Here is a 21,177-nt window from a genome sequence, read left to right as displayed (position 1 = left end):
ATATACTTGGTTTTCTGAACTCCTAAGTAGTTAAGCACATGTGTAATTGTGTCCCTAATTGTAGATTCTGTCACTGCTGGGATCATGTGTTTGTTTTGTTTTTTTTTTAATCTTCCATTTCAACACATTGATGGGTAAACAGTAGGTACTCAATAAGTACTGATTGAATGGTAGATTGATCAACCTGTCATTTTAAATCCCTATTAGTGAGTTCTTTTTAATTGCAAGTAGTAAAGCAAAGGCTGTATAACTCTGTTAGTGACAGAGTACATTCCTGTAGGAGGTAGGATTTTTGAATAGGTGATCTTTAATGCCTCTTGCAGTATAAAGCCACATGATTCGCTGATCTTTTCTCAACACAGAATGGGAAACAACGAGTAGCTGTTTTTGTTGTTGTTGTTCCCCATCACTGCCTCAGGGGAGGTGTAGTGGGGGTAAGAACCTTTTTTCTTTTTCTTAGTTGGATATTTACAATTTTTATCTTGTTTAAAGTACTGCAAATCTGCAAAATATCCCTAATCCAGACATTGTCATATTCAAATGTCAATATGAATATGCATTAGCAATAGTCAGAATGCATTAGAATTTTTTTTTTGGATTATCTGTTTTATTGTTCCGGTAATTGAAAGTCAACTGAAGAAGGGTGTTTATTTCTAATTTTAAAGACATTATTGTATTAATCTGGTTAAAGCATGTTTTGGAAATATTTCTAATTTACATATTAGCTCTTTATTTCCGGTTGTCAACCACAACAGAATATTGCTACTAAATAAATGCAAAAGATGTAATAATTTTTACAAAACAAGTTTGAAATCCCTTTCAAAGAAATCTATTCTAACTCACTGGTAATATGAGCTTAACTTCATAATGTTGTTGGTCCTGCTTTTCAGCTGAAAATAGTGCTAAAATGATGTAATAGTTTAAGATTCATAATCAATTATCATCAACTCGTAATAGGGTGAGGGTGAGGGACAAGAACTGTGATTATACAGCAATAAGAAACTCTCAGATGAGGAAACTTCTATCAACACAGGTCATCTTCTCTACAATTTGGAGAAGTCTTAGAGAGATGACAAGAGTTCTGATAAGTGAAATGATTTGTCCAGGGTCACACAGCTAGAATATATACATACATACATACATGTATATACGTACATACATACACACACACACACACACACACACACACACGCATATATATATGTCAGAGATAGGACTGGAACACTGGTCAACCTGGCTTCTAGGCCACCTCTCTATCCATTAGTCTATGGCTACCTCCAATTTACAATAATAAACTTAAAGCATAAATTTATTTTTAAGAAGAAATAATAATATTTAAAGTAAAATATATATGTTTAAATTTTAGTTGTACAATTGTGAAGGGCTCGCTCTTTTTGTAAACTTATTTTTAAAAGTATTCACAAATTTCTGGAAAATTTTTGATAGAATAATGCATTCAAATAGAAAAAAAATATAGAAAATATATTATTAATCTTTCCCAAAATTACTGAATCATATTTCTCATGTATAGATCTATAGGTGATTAGGAAAAAAAATGGAGTGGAAAGAATTCAGAATATTCAGAGGATCAGTGTTCAAGTCCTGTTTCTGCCATATAGTATCTGTGTGGCCATGATAAAATCACTTAATCTCTCTTAGCCTCAACTATAAAAGTCTAGACCTTTGAACAGGTCTAAAAGTCTAGAACTCAATGATCTTTTAGGTCTCTTACTTTTAGAGCTATGATCCTATGAAATTTTGAAGAATGAATATAATTACATAGTTGTCACTGAGGAACTAAAGGCCATGGATTATACTAAGTAATTTTAGGCTTTGCACTACCTAATATTATATTTATATGGCATAGTGTGATGGTTAGAGAGATGGCCTTGGAGTAAGAAAGTCATGGGTTCAAATTCCCCTTCTGGCCATCTTTGGTTTTGTGACCCTGGGCAAGTCCCTTAGCTCTCAGTGCTCCAGCCAATTCTCTATTTCTAAAAACTGCAGAGCAAATGTGGATTGACATTAGTGGAAAAAAAGGTCCTCACTAGAATTTCCCCATATCATTAAAATTACAGGTCTGGTTACAAAAACAAACAAACAAACAAACAAAAAATCTCTACTATTTACTATTAATGATACCTTACATTTATGTGGTGCTTTTTCCTATTTTCAAAAGGTTCACGCAATAGCTAATATTGCCATCTAATAATATTTTTACTAATCAGAAATTTCTGACATTAAACACAATGGTTGTCATTACTCAGGAATCTTGCATTCTTTAATATATCTAATCCCACAATACCTGAGTAAAGGATTCCAATCACTTCAGTTAAAACATCTCTAATACCAGAAATGGGCTTATAGGTGGCACAGTGAATAGAGCACTAGGCCTGGAATCAGGAAGACCAGAGTTTAAATCTGGCTTCTGACTCTGTGTGACCCTAGGCAAGTCACTTAACTCTGTTTGCCTCAGTTTCCTTATCTGTAAAATGAGCTGGAGAAGGAAATATCAGAACACTCTAGTATCTTTGCCAAGAAAACCCCAAATGGGGTCACTAGGAGTTGGACACGAATAAAAACAATGCTAAAACTATTCTTTGCAACACTATGTACCAAGGCCTCTAGGTGGTGAGGATAACAATAGCACCTTCTTTACAAGGTTATTGTGAAGAACAAAAGGGATGACATGTAAAATTCTCTGTAAACCTTAAAATGCTATCTAACTGATAGCTATTATCTCTATTAGAAAAAAAAAATCTTGAAATACTAAGTTTAATAAATGCAGTGCCTACAACATAGTAGGCATTTAATACACATTTATTGACTGACTAATTTAAAAAAATAATTGAAACAAAACAGAACAAAGCCTGCAACAATGACAGATTGATGTTCTCTCCCTCTCTCTCTCTCTCTCTCTCTCCTTTATCTCTGGGAGGCAGAGTCAAGATGGTGGAGTGAAGGCAGGGACTTATCTGAGCTCTCCCTCTAACCTCTCCAAATACCTTTAAATACTGACTCTAAACAAATTCTAGAGTGGCAGAACTTACCAAAAAGACAGAGTAAAACAATTTTTGAGCCCAACACAACTTAGAAAGTTTGCAGGAAAGGTCTGTTGCACCAGGGTGAGAGAGGAATGCAATCCAGTGCAAGCCGTGTAGACTGGGCCCCAGCAAACCAAGAGTACGCTTGGGATGACTGAATCAGTAGCAGCAATGACAGACCTCTCAGTCCACAGATGGTGAGGGGATTGGACAATGTGTCAAAAGATTTACAGGGTCCCTTTGCTGGCACCAGGGGCAGGGCTCTATTGCATTACCAATACTTGGATCTGGGTTGCAGTCTTGGGTCCTAGCCCCAGTGAGAGGAGGACTACTATCATAGCAGAGCTTGTGGCCACAGGGGAACAGAGACCCTGGCCGCAGTTCCAGGTTTGAAAAGAATTCTTGTGGTCAATCACAAACCAGTGCACAGTGCAGAAGAGTAGTAAACACAACTCTCCCTAGATCACACCACCTTGGAAAAGTTAAAAACTTCTATGCCCTCAGAATTACCTCTGAAAACAGCTGCACAAAAAAAACAAACCAAACAAAAACAAAAACAAAAACTGAAACTTGACACAGTGCCCCCTTCCCTTGGGAAGCAGAGTGCCACTTTAGCATAGAATTAAAAGTTAAGAAACAGGCTGGAAAATGGCAAACAACTGAAAAAATTTCTGACCATATAAAATTACTATGGTAACAAGGAAGGTCAAAATGCACTTTCAGAAGAAGACACCAAAGTAAAAATTGCTGCATACAAAGCCTCAAAGAAAAATACGAATTTCTCTCAGGCCATGGAAAAGCTCAAAAAGGATTTTAAAAATCAAATAAGAAAGCTAGAGGAAAAATTGAGAAGAGAAATGAGAGTGATATAAGAAAATCATGAAAAAAGAGCCAACAACTTGGTCAAGGAGGCACAAAAAGAAGGAAAATAACACCTGAAAAGGCAGAATATGCCAAATGGTAAAAGAGATACAAAAATCCAATGTAGAAAAAGAGTGTCTTGAAAAGCAGATTTGGCTAAATGGAAAAAGATATACAAAAATTCACTGAACAGAAGAAATACTTAAAAGGTAGAACTGGCCAAATGGAAAAGAGGTAAAAAAAGCCATTGAAGGCAACAATTCCTTAGAATAGGGCAAGTAGAAGGCAATAACTTTATGAGACATCAAGAAACAATAAAAAAATTCAAAAGAATGAAAAACAATAGAAGAAAATGTGAAAAATCTCATTGGACAAACAACTTGAAAACAGATCCAGAAGAGATAATTCAAGAATTATTGGACTACCTGAAAGTGATGATCAAAAAGAGACTAGACATCATCTTTCAAGAAATTATCAAGGAAAATCACCCAGATATTCTAGAACCAGATGGTAAAATAGAAATTGAAAATTTTACCGATCACCTTTTGAAAGAGATCACAAAATGAAAACTCTCAGGAATATTATAGCTAAATTCCAGATCTTGCAGATCAAGAAGAAAATACTTCAAGTAGCCAAAAAGAAACAATTCAAATACTGCAGAGCCACAATCAGGATAACACAAGATTTAGCAGCTTCTACACTAAAGGATCATAGGGCTTGGAATACTATATTACAGAGGTAGTATTACAACCAAGAATCACCTACCCAGCAAAACTGAGTATTATTCTTCAGGGGAAAAAATAGACATTCAGTGAGATAAGAGGACTTTCACGCATTCCCAATGAAAAAACCAGAGCTGAACAGAAAATATGACTTTCAAATACAAGATGCAAAAGAAGTATAAAATGGTAAACAGGAAACAGAAATAATTAGGGATTAAATAAGGTTCAACTGTTTATATTCCTACATGGGAAAATGATATTTACAACCCCTAAAAACTTTCTCATTATTAGGGAATTAGAAGGAGTATACATAGACAGAAAGCAGAAGTTTGAGTTGGATATAATGCTATGATTATCTAAAAAAATAAAACTAAAAGATGAGAAAGAAGAATGCATTGGGAGAAAGGGAAAGAGAGAGGTAGAATAGAATAAATTTACTGACATAAAAGAGGCCTGAAAGAAATTTTACAGTGGAAGGGAAAATGGGAGAAATGGTAAGGGGAGTACATGAACATAGGGAGGGGAACTCATTGGAACTGGATCAAAAAGGGAATAATACACACACTCATTTGGGTGTAGAAATCTATCTTACCATACAGGAAAGTAGGAAAGGAAAGTGATAAGAGAAGCGGGGTAGCTTATAGAAGGGAGGGCAGTTTGAGGAAGGTAAAAGCCAGAAGCGAAACACATTTGAGAATGGATATGGTAAATGGAGAGAGAGAGAGAGAGAAAAACAGAGAGAGAGACAGACAGACAGACAGACAGAGGGAGACAGAGAGAGACAAAGACAGAGAAACAGAGACAGAGAGACAAAGAGAGAGAGAGACCCAGAGAGAGAGAGAGAGTAGAAGGAATAAGAGGGAAATAGGATGTAGTGAAATACAAAGTTGGTAATCATTACTGCGAAAAAAAACTTTAAAGTGAATTTCTCTGATAAAGATTTCATTCTTCAAACATATGGAAAACTGAAGAACTATTCCTCAATTGATAAATGGTCAAAGGAAATGAACAGGCAGTTTTCAAAGTAATCAAAGCTATCTGTAATCATATAAAAATGCTCTAAATCATTATTGATGAGAGAAATGCAAATTAAAACACCTCTGAGCTACTACCTCACACCTGTCAGATTGGCTAATATGACAGAAAAGGAAAATGACAAATGTTAGAGGGGATGTGGAAAAATTAAAACACTAATGTACTGTTGATGAATTTATATACTGATTCAACCATTCTGAAGAGCAGTTTGGAACTGTGCCCAAAGGGCTATAAAGCCACGCATACTCTTGGACTAAGCAACACCACTACTAGGTCTATATCCCAAAGAGATAAAAAAGAAAAAAGAAAAGGACCTATGTGTACAAAATATTTATAGTACCTCTTTTAGTTGTTGCAAAGAATTGGAAATTGAGGAGATGTCCATCAATCAGGGAATGGCTGAGCAAACTGTGGTTATATAACTGTGATGGAATACTATAGTGCTATAAGAAATAACAAGATGTTTTCAGAAAAACCTGGGGAGACATATATGAACTGATGCAAAATGAAATGAGCAGAAATAGGAGAATACTGTACATAGTAACAGTGAAGTATGATTTTTCCCCTTGTTTCCTTGTATAGTTACAGCAGCCAGGTGGCATAATGCTGGACATGGAGCCAGGAAGATGTTAATTCATTTCCTGACTCAGATATTTAATAGCTGTATGATTATATGCAAAGTTTTTGAGATACTAGTTCCCAGGATCCATGGCCATAAATAATCTACTAGTTCCCAGGATTATAGATATTAGTTCCTAGGATCATGCCTGTAAACAATTTATACTGCAACTGTGCATTATTACATAACCATATAATAATATAAATATTTGTGCTTAAGTTGTAAACATCTACTGCACTTGCACTATGCTAAGTCACCATGATATTGCTAAAGTTAATGTAAACTTGTGAGGCTATAGTTGGCAAATTGCCTTCTTTGTGTGCTCCTCTATAAATCAAGTGAGCACTGGTCAGTGAGTATGGATTTGTGGATTTGTGATATGCGAGCTGAATGTTATGCGTGCCTTGACTTGCCTTCATCAAGGGTTGGGGGGATTTATGAATCTGTGCTTGTTTTGACTGGTCTTTGAGACTTAGGGGAACATTGTAAGAGCTGGAACTCCTACTCTCTATATTCTCATCCAGCCCTGCCTGAAGAGTAATTAGGGGATACTGTATAAATTGTCGCTCCCATTATTGGTAACCCCATTGAGAAGAATAAATTAAATAACCCCTCATCATGTTTCCTCTGTTGTCCTTCTGGCTGCCCAGATCAAGAGTGAACCTCATAGAGGCCAGAGCCCAAAAGCTCCTGTGTTACAGTTATCCTCAGCAAATTACTTAAGCTCTTTCTGCCTTAGTTTCCTTATTTATAAAATGAAGATAATAATGGTACTTAGCTTGTACGGTTACTGTGAGGAATAACTGAGATATATAAAGCACTTTGTAAACCTTAAAACATTTTATAAATGCTACCTATTATTTACTTTGGAAATCTCCTTTTCCTGAGTAATGCAAATATAACTCCAAATGAAGAGTTAGCTGAAAGTTAAAAAACAAAAACAAAAACAAAAACAAAAAAACCCAAAACCTTATCGGGGAGGTTGGCCAAACTCTTATTTTAATGAGCTTTATGCTAAGAGATATAAAGATAGGTCATTATGCTAGAAATTCAGAGATCAACAACAATGCTTTCAGCTGTAATGAGTCAACCTATAGCTTAAAAAGAGTTAATAAAAAATTCAAATTGGACCTGCAGCAAAACAAAACTACTCTATTTAAAGAGCTTTAATTGTTTTTGTGGCCTGAAAAATGTTGAAACTCTTGAGGGTTTGGACTTCAATCTGAAATTGAATGGACTTACTATAAAACAACAATACTGTCTTTTCATACAAGAAAAATAGGCTGTGAATAGTTACTAGATTGCTTTTCTTTTAAGAAATCCATCTGCTAATATTTTCTGACTGTACTATTATAAACACAATCTGACTCTCTTCCCCTCTCCCCCACTTCTCTTAACACATCCTAGTGATGGGGTATGGGCCCAAGCTGAGATCTTTGCCCCTTGCTCCAAAAAGAATTTGGCTCCAAATGTCTATGGGCCCCAGAAAACCCTTAAACTTTTCTTACTCTGGTCTCAAATGGTCCCTTATGGACTCCCGTTACCTCCCTTTGAAAGCCCTAGCCCTACCTTTTGATCTTATTCAGATGTCTTTCAAACTTCTTCCTTCCTGTTCCCTTCATTATCTATTCCCTTTGTCTATTCAATCTCTCAGACATTCCAGTCAGAATTCTCCCTAAGTCACCTAGATCCATTTCCCAGCCCCTCCTCTGGTCACCCAAAGTTACTTTAGTGTATATAAGATTCACCCTTGCCCCCATTTAAACACTGAGACTTTCTCACGCTCGCTTGTCTTTATGGTCATCACCAATGTTCAGATTTCTTAAGAGTCTGACCTGTATGGTTTATCTCTAACAAACTTTTTCTCTGACTGAAAGGAGATTTGGGTTGAATTCTTTTAGGCAGGGTCCTTGTTGTGATCTTGGGGTCCCAGCACCCCTAAACCTCTAGACTTCATCACTAGGTGATGCTTACTAATTAATTTATAAAATGAAAACAAAAGAAACCTAAAATTCTTGGGATACCTAATGTGCTTCTACTGGACCTAATGAAAAGTATAATAAAAGTATAATGAAAATAATAATATAATATAATAGATATAATAAATAATAAAATAATAAGTATATAATATAATATAATAATAAAAGTATAATGAAAAATATATTCCGATGGCAAAGTGGTGACGTTAAGTGTGAAAATAAGGTTTTTGTAATATCAGTTTAAAATTTTGATAGTTTTTTTTAAAAAATCTGAGAAACTCAGAGCACTTCATAGATAGCATTGATTATCTCTGTGAGAAATATTATTGGCTTTTTTGTGGTATGGGGCACTGAGGCATGGAATGAAACACCTTAAGTGAATCAAGGTCATTTTTCTAGGGGGAGAAGATACTCAGAATTCTTCTTCACAAAACCAAATGCTCTTTCCATTCTGCCAAATGCTCTTTCCATCCTCGTCATGTGTTCAACCCTGGCCCTACCTCCTCTAAGCTAAAAATTGATTTTCTTCCAATCTTCCTTTACGTCCTCTTGTCTCTTACCTGTACGCCATCAGATGCAGGAATGTAGCTTGCCCTTTTAAATGTATCTGTCACATTTCGTAGAATTTCCACTGATATTAGAAGGTCTCCTGCATAAAAATTTTTCCTCTGAGTTAAATCCAACAGGGTCTTGGTCACCTGGGACATCCCATCACCTGCCAACATTCTCTGACCTTTGGCAAGGTGCTCTTTAATCTGTGATAGGAAAAGAATGAAATAAATATCAGAATCTTCATTACTGTATTTCTACTTGTTTTGAGTAGAGAAATGCATTTAGAAATATGTGAATAAATTGTTAGGGAATTGTTTTATTTTTGAGATGTACAAAATTGTAAAATGTGTCAAATTTATGGGCTTAACTGAGCAAATATCCCTGGGGCAAAAGTTTGCGACTGCATACAGTACAGTAGGTTTGACATAACTGCCAATTTTGGTTTAGATACCAAAATTAAAGGCATTAAAATAATTTATGTTTATTTTCAAATTAAAATACAAGTAGTTTTTCAATATGATAAAAATGGGCAACTTGCTTAATTAGGGTATTCAGAGAAATTATGAACACATGCCTTGAAAATAATTTAAGAATAAGTTTAAGGATTTTGCCCCATTCACTTCACAGCACAGATACAGAACTTCATCAAAAAATACGTGCAGCAAACATATCACACTGACACAGGCCATGAAGTCAGCCTGTGCTAAAGAACACAGCTCAGAATTTTTAAAACCTCCTAGCCATATGACAAAAGGCAGGTGATCTTTAGAGATTTTTTTTTAACTTTAAATAACTAAAGAAATTCAGCTCTTTCAGCTGTAAAAAATTAATACTGCTGCCACTGACTACTCTCTGGGTCTTAGTTTCATCATCTATAAAATGAGTGAGTAAGATTAGATGATCTCTAAGGGCCCTTTTATGGGTGACCAAGAAGCAAAGCTTAAGTTAATAGTGTAACTGCCTAAAAGCTTCTCTGTAAAAATACCTTCTGTTCATTCTTCATAGTTAACTTATTATTAAGGGAAGGGTGGATACTGGGTGCTTGAATACAGTCCAGGTCAAATAAACAAGCATTTATTAAGTACCTCCTTTAGCCAGGGTATTTTGACAGACACTAGGGGTGTAAAAACAGTTATGCTGTACCAGGGGTGGGGAACCTGCAGCCTTGAGGGCACATGTGGCCCTCTATGTCCTCAAGTGTGGCCCTTTGTCTAAATCAAAACTTCAAGGGACAATTTGTGCCCCCCCCAGGCGACCCCCTCCCCCACCCTCCCTGCACTGCCGGGGGTCCAGTAGGGACCTGGGGCTGCAGGGGTGTGTGTGGGGCAGAAGGAGGGGCCGGCATTGGAGTGGCTCAGATTGGGAAGCCTGGGGAAGGGGCAGATATGTGGGCTTCATCTTTAGTGCAGAGAGAACCTGGCCTTGGAGTCCAGAGGAGCTGGTTTCAAGTCCCACTTCTGACACCTATTGGCTGTGGGGCCCTGGGCAAGTCATTTAACCTCTCTGTGGCCCATACCACTCTCTAAGACTGGTTGACAGCTGTTTCAGCCAATTTGTTCTGTGAAGTTTGGATTGAGACAAAGGGTCACACTGGAGGACCTAGAGGGCCACATATGGCTTCGAGTGCACAGGTTCCTCACCCCTGCTCTAGACTCTACTTTCAAGGAGTTTCCAAACAAATTGGGGGGGGTGTCACTAATACAAAATTAACTATGGTACACAGGAGAGTGGGTTAAGTGCAAAGAAGATGTCCAGGCTAAGTGTCTGTGAGAAGGGAGCATTCATTCTTAATTGGGGACAAGGGAAAGAAAGGAAAAAGGAAATTATATTTATTGAGTGCCTACTTTGTGCCAGGCACTATGCTAAGCACTTTACAAATATTATCTCATTAGATCTTCACAACTGCCCTGTGAAGTAGGAATTATTATTATTATTATTATATAATATATTATAATATTATATTTTGATTATTGTTATTATTAACATTATTATTGTTTCCATTTTACAGTTGAGGAAACTGATGTGACTTGCCAGAATCACATGACTTAATAAACCAGGGCCACAGTGCTAATAAGTGTCTGAGGCCAAAGTCTTCCTGACTCCAGGCTCTCAATCCACCATGGCAAACCACTCTAGTATCTCTGCCAGGAAAACCCTATTTGGGGTCATTCACAATAAATGAGTGAACAATAGAACCTAGCTGTAAGTGGATAGGTAAGGTTTTGTGGAAGGCTATACAAATATTGGGACTTAAAGGAAGTTAAGTACTTCATAAGACTGAAATGAACCACAGTGCATTCCAGGAATAGTGGATGTTGAAACTAAAGGAAAGAATAGAGGAGAGGGCCACAAAAGGATTAGGAATGGGGAAATAATCCAGTTTGGTTGAAACACAGATTAAATAGACGAAGGGGCAGAAGTGTGATATAAGAGTGGAAAAAGATAAATTATTGCCATATTGTAAAAATAACAAGCAAATATTGAATCCCAAGATTGGGGACTTATATTTCATTCAAGAATCAAGGGAAAGTCCTTGAAAATTTTTGAGTGATCAGTGGGTAGGGGAAGGGCATAATTAACGTAGTATATCAGGAAGATTTCTTGGACAACATTCTGAAGAATTGTTTGGAAGGAGGCATATAGGGAATAGACAAGAGAAAACGAAAGGAAAGACTGAACTAAGGTAGTTGTAGTAGATTTGTAAAAGAGAAAACAGATATAAGAAATGATGATTCAGTGAATTCTAGAGACAGAAGAGGACAGTTCAAACCATGGCCCTGCCACTTTTTAGCTCTGTAATCTCAGGGAAATCACTTCATTTATCTTGGCCTTAGTTCCTTGATTTAAAAAAAAAAAAAAGACGTGGACTAGATGTATCTCTGAAGTCCCTTTCAGCTCGAAGTCTATGATGGCTTACAGTAAAGGTAGAATTAATATAAGTAGGCAACTGGTTGGAATATGGAGTATGAAAGAGGAAAGAGTTAGATCTTCCTGACTCCAGATTCAGTTCTTTATCTGCTATGCTACCTAACTGCAAGAAGTGGTCAAACAGGTTTTTGTGGAAGAGGCTACTGGGACTTAAAGGAAGGAAAGTGAATAGATGACTGGAAAGATGCTGGCACCATCCAAAAGAAGTAGATAAATAAGAGGAAGAAACATCTTTTCAGGAGAACAGAGAAAATAGAGATTTTGAAGGGTTGAGTTAAAGGTGCCACTGGTAAATTCAGGTGGAAATATCCAGCAGAAATTTGGGCATATTTCACAGGTATGATAATTGAAGTCATTGGGGTGGATGTTGAGAGATATATTGAAAATGTTTGTTGCCATAAATTTGGAGCAAACAGCTAGAAAAGTAACTAAATAAAACAGGATACAGCCAGTCTTATCTTGTTTGGCTAATAGAAGTTAATTAAGTAGAACAAAAGATTCCATAAAATTGGAACAGCTGCTAAAAGTAACTAAGTAAAATGGGATAAAGCTGGTCTTATCTTGTTCTGCTTGTTAAAAGTAAGTAGGACAAAGGTTCAGCTTTGCTTAGAGAGTGCATGCTTAATAGGCTTATAAATATCAGCTTCTCCACCTCCAGGAGGGGTTAAGATGCCATTTTCTGAACATGAGATGTATAAAGAAGGAGAGACATGTCAAGGAGCAGATGTGTAATAGGCGTACCAGAAAGTTGTACACTCTGGAGTACTCAGCCAATGAGGAAACAGAGGAGGGACTTTGCCACCAGGATTAGAAATAAATAGTGAACTCCTGCTTTGGTACTATGTGTCCAAGTCCATAGGACACCTGTGGTTGCAACTGTGTAATAAACTGGGCTTTTAACCTCATCCTTCCTGAGTCTGAATGAGTTATTTCTCATAGGTGTGATTCCAAATGATAATCTGGTATGGACAAGATTGACAAGAGGATAGAGAAGAGAAGAAGGCCAAGGTCAAAGTTCTGAGGAACTTCTGTGTTTAAGGAGTAGGGAGATAAGGAGTCAGCAGTTTCCTCATCTATAAAATGGCGATAGTAATAGCACCTACTTCACAGAGTTGGGGTGAGGATCACATGGGATGATATATGTGAATTATTTAATAAATCCCAGTGTTATATAAATGCTAGTACTGTAATAATGATTGTTATATAGGATATTATATAATTATATAGTCAAATATATATTTCTACAGTCTGGGACAACATTGCCATACTTAATATTACCCAATCTCTTCCTTTCTAAGATAGTGTACTCTAATGGTTTTACAATGACTTTAAGTAATAGTAATAAAAATACATAACCATGATGATGATAATGATGGTGTCAATAGTGTCTGAAACTGCAGAAGGATAAGTATAATATGTAAGGCTAATAAAAAGATGTTATAATTTACTGTTAGTGTTTTTCTCCCTGCTCTGACACTTGATTTGGAAGAGCCTCTCTCCTTCACTAAAAGAGCTGAAGCTTAAGTAAAACATGAAGTTAAAAGAGAGATAGATGGCAGAGTCTACATTTCATCTTCTGAAAAAGTAGTAACAACTCTACTGAAGACTTAAGATTTATATTGGGCATCAATTTCTAGTTGCTCTTGATGAACTTAGTACATTATGCTCTACTATACATCCTTGGGTACTGAAAGACCTGGAGTATTTGATTGCTCAGCTACCACCAATGATATTTTGAAGACTGCAGAGAATGGGAGAATGACCAAAGAATGAAAAGAGGGATAATTTCCAAGATTTCAAAACAGAAAAGAAAATGGAGTATGGAAACCATAGTTGAGCAAACTTGATTTTCATTTGGGGAGAAATTCTAGATTATTATAAAAGAGAGGTTGTTTAACATCCAGAAAAGGAAAGAATGAGCCAGTATGACTTGAGCAAGAAATAATTATGCCAAACATACCCTATTTCCTTTTTTGACAGATTTTACTAAATTGTTAGGGTATTGCAGAAGATAGTTTACCTAGATTGTAGCAAAGCAATTGATGAAATAATGTATTTCAGATTATTCTTGTGAAAAAAATCTGAAAAGATATGGGAGACTCTATAAGAATCATATGAAATCACAACAAGTTGAATGGCTAGACTCAAAGAGTAGCAATTAATGTAAAATTAATGTCAACCTAGCAGGAGTTTTTTAGAGGAGTACCCCAGGGATCTATGCTTAGTCCAATGATGCTGAACATTTTTTAAATTAATGATTTGGATAACTTTGAAGATGACATACTTAACAAATTTGCAGATAAAAGGGTGTTGGGGGGCAGCTAGGTGGTATAGTGGATAGAACACCGGCCTTGGAGTCAGGAGGACCTGAGCTCAAATTTGACCTCAGACACATAACACTCACTAGCTGTGTGACTCTGGGCAAGTCACTTAATTAATTGCCTCACCAAAAAAAAAAAAAAAAAAAAAGGTGTTAGGGATAGCTAATGAATTGAATGGCCAAATCTTCTTGACAGGTTATGTAACTAAGCTAAATCTAATAACAGTAAATTTAATAAGGACAAACGTCAAGCATTACATTCGTGTTCAAAAATTCACCTTAACAAGTATGAAGTATGAATTCTTCCCTTCTCCATATATCTGAAAGGTAAACTATTCCTTGCCCTTCTAATTTGTTTATAGTATCAGTCTTTATATCTAAATTGTGTATACATTTTGACTTTACCTTGGCATAGGGTATAAAATGTTGGTCTATGCCCAGTTTCTGACATACATTTTTCCAGTTTTCTCAGCAGTTTTTGATAAATAGTAATTTCCTATCCCAGAGGCTGGAATCTTTGGATTTATCAAGTAGTAGATTAGTATATTGATTGACTGTTGTGTCTTGCATACCTAACCTATTCCACCAATCCACCACTCTATTTCTTAGCCAGTACCAAGTAGTTTTGATGATTGCTGCTTTATAATACAATTTAAGATCAGGTACAGCTAGGCCACCTTCACTTGAATTTCTTTTCATTAGTTCCTTTGATATTCTGGACTTTTTGTTCTTCCAGATGAATTTTGCTATTGTTTTTTTCTAGCTCTATAAAATAATTTTTTGGTAGTTTGGTTGGTAAGGCACTGAACAAATAAATTAATTTAGGTAGAATTGTCATTTTTATTATATTAGCTTGGTCCACCCATGAGCAGCTGATATTTTTCCAATTATTTAGATCTGACTTTATTTGTGTGAAAAGTGTTCTGTAATTGTGCTCATATAGTTCCTGGTTTTGTTTTGGCATGTAAAATCCCAAATATTTTATAGTGTCTATGGTAATTCTAAATGGGATTTCTCTTTCTATCTCTTGCTGCTGGGCTTTGTTAGTAATATATAGAAATGCTGATGATTTGTGTGGGTTTATTTTATATCCTGAAACTTTGCTAAATTTGTTTAATATTTCATGTAATGTTTTACTTGATTCTCTAGGATTCTCTAAGTATACCATCATATCATCTGCAAAGACTGATAGCTTTATTTCTTCTTTGCCTATTCTAATTCCTTCAATTTCTTTTTATTTTCTAATTGCTACAGCTAACATTTCTAGTGCAATATTAAATAACAGTGGTGATAATGGACATCCTTGTTTCTCCCCTAATCTTATTGGAAATGATTCCAGTTTATCCTCATTGCATAGAATGCTTGCTGATGGTTTTTGATAGATGCTACCTATCATTTTAAGGAAGAGTTCATTTATTGCTATGTTCTCTAGTGTTTTTAAAAGGAATGGGTGTTGTATTTTATTAAATGCTTTTTTTGCATCTATTGAGATAATCATATGATTTCTGTTAGTTTTGTTGTTGATATGGTCAACTATGCTGATAGTTTTCCTAATATTAAACCAGCCCTGCATACCTGGTATAAATCTTAATTGCTCATAGTATATCATCCTTAAGATAAGTTGCTTCAATCTCTTTGCTAATGTTTTATTTAAAAATTTTCCATCTATATTTATTAGGAAAACTGATCTATAATTTTCTTTCTCTGTTTTGACTCTTCCAGGTATGGGTATCAGCAGCATATTTGTATCATAAAAAGAATTTGGTAGAACTCCTTCTTCACCTATTTTCCCAAATAGTTTATATAGTATTGGAATTAATTGTTCTTTAAATGTTTAATAACATTCACTTGTAAATGCATCTGGCCCTGGAGATTTTTTCCTAGGGAGTTCATTGATGGCTTGTTCAATTTTTTTTTTCTGAGGGACTGTTCAAGTGTTTTATTTCCTCTTCCCATTAATCTGGGCAATTTATATTTTTATAAATATTCATCCATTTCATTAAGAAGGAAGAATTTATGACCAAACAAGAGATAGAGAACATTATGAAATACAAAATGAACAGTTTTGATTACATTAAATTGAAAAATTTTTGCACAAATAAAGCTAATGCATCCAAGTTTAGAAGGGAAGCAGAAAATTAGGAAAAAATTTTTACAACCAGTGTCTCTGATAAAGGACTCATTTCTAAAATATATAGATAGCTAAGTGAAATTTATAAGAATATAAGTCATTCCCCAATTGATAAATGGTCAAAGGATATGAACAGGCATTTCTCAGTGGAATAAACTAAAGCTATCTATAGTCATATGAAAAAATGTTCTAAATCACTATTGATTAGAGAAATGCAAATCAAAACAAGTCTGAGGTACCACATCACCCTATCAGATTGGCTAACATGACAAAACAGGATAGTGATAAATGTTGGAGAAGATGTGGAAAAATTGGAACACTAATACATTGCTGGTGGAGTTGTGAAATGATCCAACCATTTTGGAGAGCAATTTGGGGCTATGCCCAAAGGGCTATAAAATTGTGCATACCTTTTGATCCAGCAATATCACTTCTAGGTCTGTATCCCAAAGAGATTATAAAAATCTCACATGTACAAAAACATTTATAGCAGCTCTTTTTGTGGTGGCAGAGAATGGGAAATTGAGGGGATGCCCATTAATTGGGGAATAACTGAACAAGCTGTGGTATATGAATGTAATGGAATACTATGAGCAGGCAGAATTAAAAAAAAAAAACTTGGAAAGACTTACATGAACTGATGCAGAGTGAAATGAGCAGAACCAGGAGAACATTATACACAGCAACAGCCACATTATGGGATGACTGACTTTGATAGACTTGGCTCTTCACAGCAACACAAGAATCTAAGACAACTCCAAAAGATTCATGAGGGAAATTCCCAGATAAAGAAATATGGAGTCTGAATGGAGATGGAAGCATACTACTTGCTCTCCTTCTCCTTTGTTATTTTGTTTTATTGCTTCATTCTCGTGGTTCCTCCCATTAGTTCTAATTGTTATTTACATCATGACTAATAGGAAAATATGCTTAACATGAATGTATATATAGAGCCTATATCAGATTGCATGATGTTTTGGGGTGGGGGGATGAAATGGGAGGGGGAGAAAATTTAAAACTCAAAATCTAATGGAAGTGAATGTTGAAAAATAAAAATAAATAAATTTTTAAAAATTAAAAAAAAAAACAAGTACAAAGTATGGCAAGTGTGCTTAGATAACATTTTCTCCAAAAATGATCATCAAGATTAGTTGAATGTAAACTTAGTAGGAAAGATGATGAGGGCTTCAGTTAATATAGTTATGGTTTATGTTGTGTTTGTCCTTCGTTCTTGAAGAGGACCATGACATCAGGGAGATGATGACGTGACTTGCAATTGACTTTGTTTTGAGTGAGAGAGGGCTGTGCAAGGTCACCAGCCTCACTTTCTCCTCCAGAGCCATCTGGGTCCAGTGGCCAGATATTCATCAGGCTGGAGATAGCTCAGCATGCAATGGGAGACCTGGGCCCTTTTAAGCTAAGGTCTTTTTAGGTTCTCACTTTGAGTGAGGCAATGCCCATTCATTGAATAGGCCTCTTTAAGAAGTAAGTCAAGGGATGGCCCCTTTAATGAAAAAAATAAAATAAAATAAAACAGGGCTGGGGAAGACCCTCAGGGTTGCTGGCCAAAAGAAAAACAGTTAACTATTTACATTCATTCTGAATCAGGAGTTAAGAGAAAGGAGAGGATGTGAGATATGCTGTAAAGATAGAATTGACAAGACTTGGAAACTAAGTATATGGAAGAGTAAGGGAGACTGAAGAACTGAGGCAGATTTTGAGGTTGTAAACCCAAGTGACTGAAAGAATGGGGGTGAATTTGTGGGGAAGGGGAAATAATGAGTTCTATTCTAAATGTGCTGAGTTTGAGATACCTATGGGATATCCAGGTAGAATAGTCCAGCAAGCAGCTAAAAATGGATGAAGAGTTGTTATATATGAGGGAATGGATTTATCCTGCTTGGACCCAGAAACCAGAACTATGAATAATGAAAAGAAGCTTCAAAGAGGCAAATTTAAGAGGGATATTCTGGAAAAAATAATTTCTAATAATCAGAGCTATATAGAAGCAGAATTGGCTGCCTTGTTCTGGAAGTCTTCAAACCAACTATGGATTACTATTTGTTTGATATGCTGTAGTGGGGACTGTCTTAGGTAGGTGATGAATAGATGGCCTTTGAGGTCCATCCAAAATTATGCAATTACATGATGAGGCTTTTTCTAAATACATATGTCTTCCCCAAATCTCTTATATATCCTTCCCTCCACTCCTATGGCCACCACTTTGGTTCAGGTTGTACTCACTTTATTCCTGAACTATTGAAATAGCTTCCTAAGTGTCTGTTTGCCCTCCTCCACACTGCTGCCAAATGAGTTTCCTAAATCATAGATCTAACCATTTAACTTTAATCCTTTGCTCAATAAATACCACTGTTTCCTTATTATCTGTAGGATAAAATACACACTCCTCTGTTTGAAATTTGAAGTCTTTCAAAATCTGTCTCCAACCTGCTTTTCAACCTTTATTATTAGCTTCACTCTATTATTTCATTAAACTGTTTTTCTTGCTGTTTCTCATATACAACATGCCATCCAATCTCTGTACCTTGGCATAGGCTACCCAGCATGACTTAAATGCCAATCTTCTTTATCTCTTCTACTTAGAACTGAAAACTTCCTTCACAGTTTAGATTTAGCATTATCTAAATGATGCCCTCCCTGATTTTCTCACCTGCTGGTGTTTCAAAGTGCCCCCCCCACCTAAAAAAAAACTCCAAACAACCACTTATCTGCATTAGATATTTGTATATGTACATGCTATCTCTCTTGACAAAATGTAAGCTCTTGAGAACAGGCATTGCTTCCTTCTTTTTTTCTTTTTCTTTTGTCTGTATATCCCCAGCTCCTTGTAGAGTGTCTGGCACAGAGTAGGTACTTAATAAATGCTTGTTGATCAATTGATTGAAATAATCAATTACCAATATAGTGAGGCCAAAATCCTATATACTTGGGTAAAAAACAGAACCAGAGTATGTAAAATCTAATAATTGCTTCTCTCAAAAGACATTTGGAGATCTACTTTAAAATATGAGGTCAGAGTCTTTAAAGAATAATAATCTGGATAAAAATCATGTATAACTTTTTTAAATAAGTAAATTATAATGGATTTTATTAACTACACCTAGGAAGTAACCAACAAAATGGGCTTATTGGTTCCTATCAGCAATAAAGGAAGAATCATGGTCACTTTTTTTTTGTCCCTCCTCCCACCCCAAAATGGCATGCCTTCTGAATACCCCTAATCTGCCCTCCCTTCTATCTCTCTACCCCTTCTCTTATCCCCTTCCCCTTCAATTTTCCTGTATGGCAGGATAGATGTCTATACTCCATTTCCTGTATATATTATTTCCCAGTTGCATGTGAAAACAAATTTTTTTAACTTATGTTTTTAAAATTTTGGGTTCCAAATTTTCTCTCTTCCTCCCTCCTCACCCACCCTCATCGAAAAGGTAAGCAACTCGATACAGGTTAGACATGTGTAGTCATGCAAAACACTTCCATAGTAGTCATGTTGTGAAAAACTAAGTATATTTCCCTTCATCCTATCCCCCCCATTCTAATCTCTCTTTCTACCCTGTCCCTCTTTAGAAGTGTTTGATTCTGATTACCCCCTCCCCCAATCTGCCCTCCCCTCTATCATCCTCCTGCTCTCTTGTCCCTTTAACACCCGATTTTCTGTAGGGTAAGATAGATTTCCATACCCAATTGAGTGTGTATGGTATTTCCTCCTTAAACCAAATCCAATGAGAATAAGATTTGCTCATTCCCTCTCACCTTCCTCCTATTTCCCCTACAGTATAAAAGCCTTTTCTTGTCTGTTTTATATGAGATAATTTTCCCCATTCTACCTCTCCCTTTCTCCTCCCAGTATAATCCTCTCACCCCTTGTTTTTATTCTCCAGATATCAACCCTTCATCTTTAACTCACCCTGTGCCTTCTATTTATCTGTCTGTCTGTCTATCTATCCATCTATCTACCTACATATAATTTTTTCCCTCCGACTACTCTAATACTGACAAAGGAATCATAAGTTACAAATATCATCTTTCCATGGAGAATGTAAACAGTTCAACCTTAATAAGTCTCTTTGATTTCTCTTTCCTGTTTACCTCTTCATGTTTCTCTTGAGTCTTGTATCTGAAATTCAAATTTTCTTTTCAGCTCTGGTCTTTTCATCAAGAATGCTTGAAAGTCCCCTATTTCACTGAATGACCATTTCCCCCACTGAAGGATTATACTCAGTTTTACTGGGCAGGTGATTCTTGGTTGTAATCCTATCTCCTTTGCCCTCCAGAATATTCTATTACAAGCCTGCAGTCCCTTAATGTAGAAGCTGCTAAATCTAGTGTTATCCTGATTGTGTTTCCACAATACTTGAATTGTTTCTTTCTGGCTGCTTGCAATATTTTCTCCTTGACCTGGGATCTCTGGAATTTGGCTACAGTATTCCTAGGAGTTTTCCTTTGGGGATCTCTTTCAGGAGATGATCAGTGGATTCTTTCAATTTCTATTTTGTCTTCTGGTTCTAAAATATCAGGGCAGTTTTCCTTGATAATTTCTTGAAAGATGAGGTCCAGGTTCTTTTTTTGATCATGGCTTTCTGATAGTCCAATAATTTTTAAATTCTCTCTCTTGGATCTATTTTCCTGGTCAGTTGTTTTCCCAATGAGATATTTCACATTGTTTTCTATTTTTTCATTCTTTTGAATTTGTTTTACAGTGTCTTGATTTCTCATAAATTGCTCCATTCTAAGTTTTAAGGAAGTATTTTCTTCAGTAAGCTTTTGGACTTCCTTTTCCATTTGGCCAGTTTTGCTTTTTAAGGCATTCCTCTCCTTATTGGCTTTTTGGACCTCTTTTGCCATTTGGGTTAGGCTATTTTTTAAGGTGTTATTTTCTTCAGCATTTCTTTGGGTCTCCTTTAGCAAGCTGTTGACTTGTTTTTCATGATTGTCTTGTATCACTTAGTTTTTCCTCTGCTTCTC

The 21,177-nt window shown here is 36.0% G+C and overlaps 1 protein-coding gene across 1 annotated transcript in view; it reads right to left on the bottom strand.

Moving 5' to 3' along the window:
• The window catches only part of ADGRB3 (adhesion G protein-coupled receptor B3), a 902,542-nt gene that overhangs the window by 468,980 nt on the left and 412,385 nt on the right, over positions 1 to 21,177 (bottom strand). The window contains exon 9 of the mRNA XM_027852945.1: positions 8,821 to 9,015. Coding sequence (XP_027708746.1) covers positions 8,821 to 9,015 — 195 coding nt within the window. The remainder of the gene's footprint in view (positions 1 to 8,820; positions 9,016 to 21,177) is intronic.

The sequence above is a fragment of the Vombatus ursinus genome, unplaced genomic scaffold, assembly GCF_900497805.2.
Source record: "Vombatus ursinus unplaced genomic scaffold, bare-nosed wombat genome assembly UNPS02009835.1, whole genome shotgun sequence".
Lineage (NCBI taxonomy): Eukaryota > Metazoa > Chordata > Mammalia > Diprotodontia > Vombatidae > Vombatus > Vombatus ursinus.
This window is presented reverse-complemented; position numbering and strand designations above follow the sequence as displayed.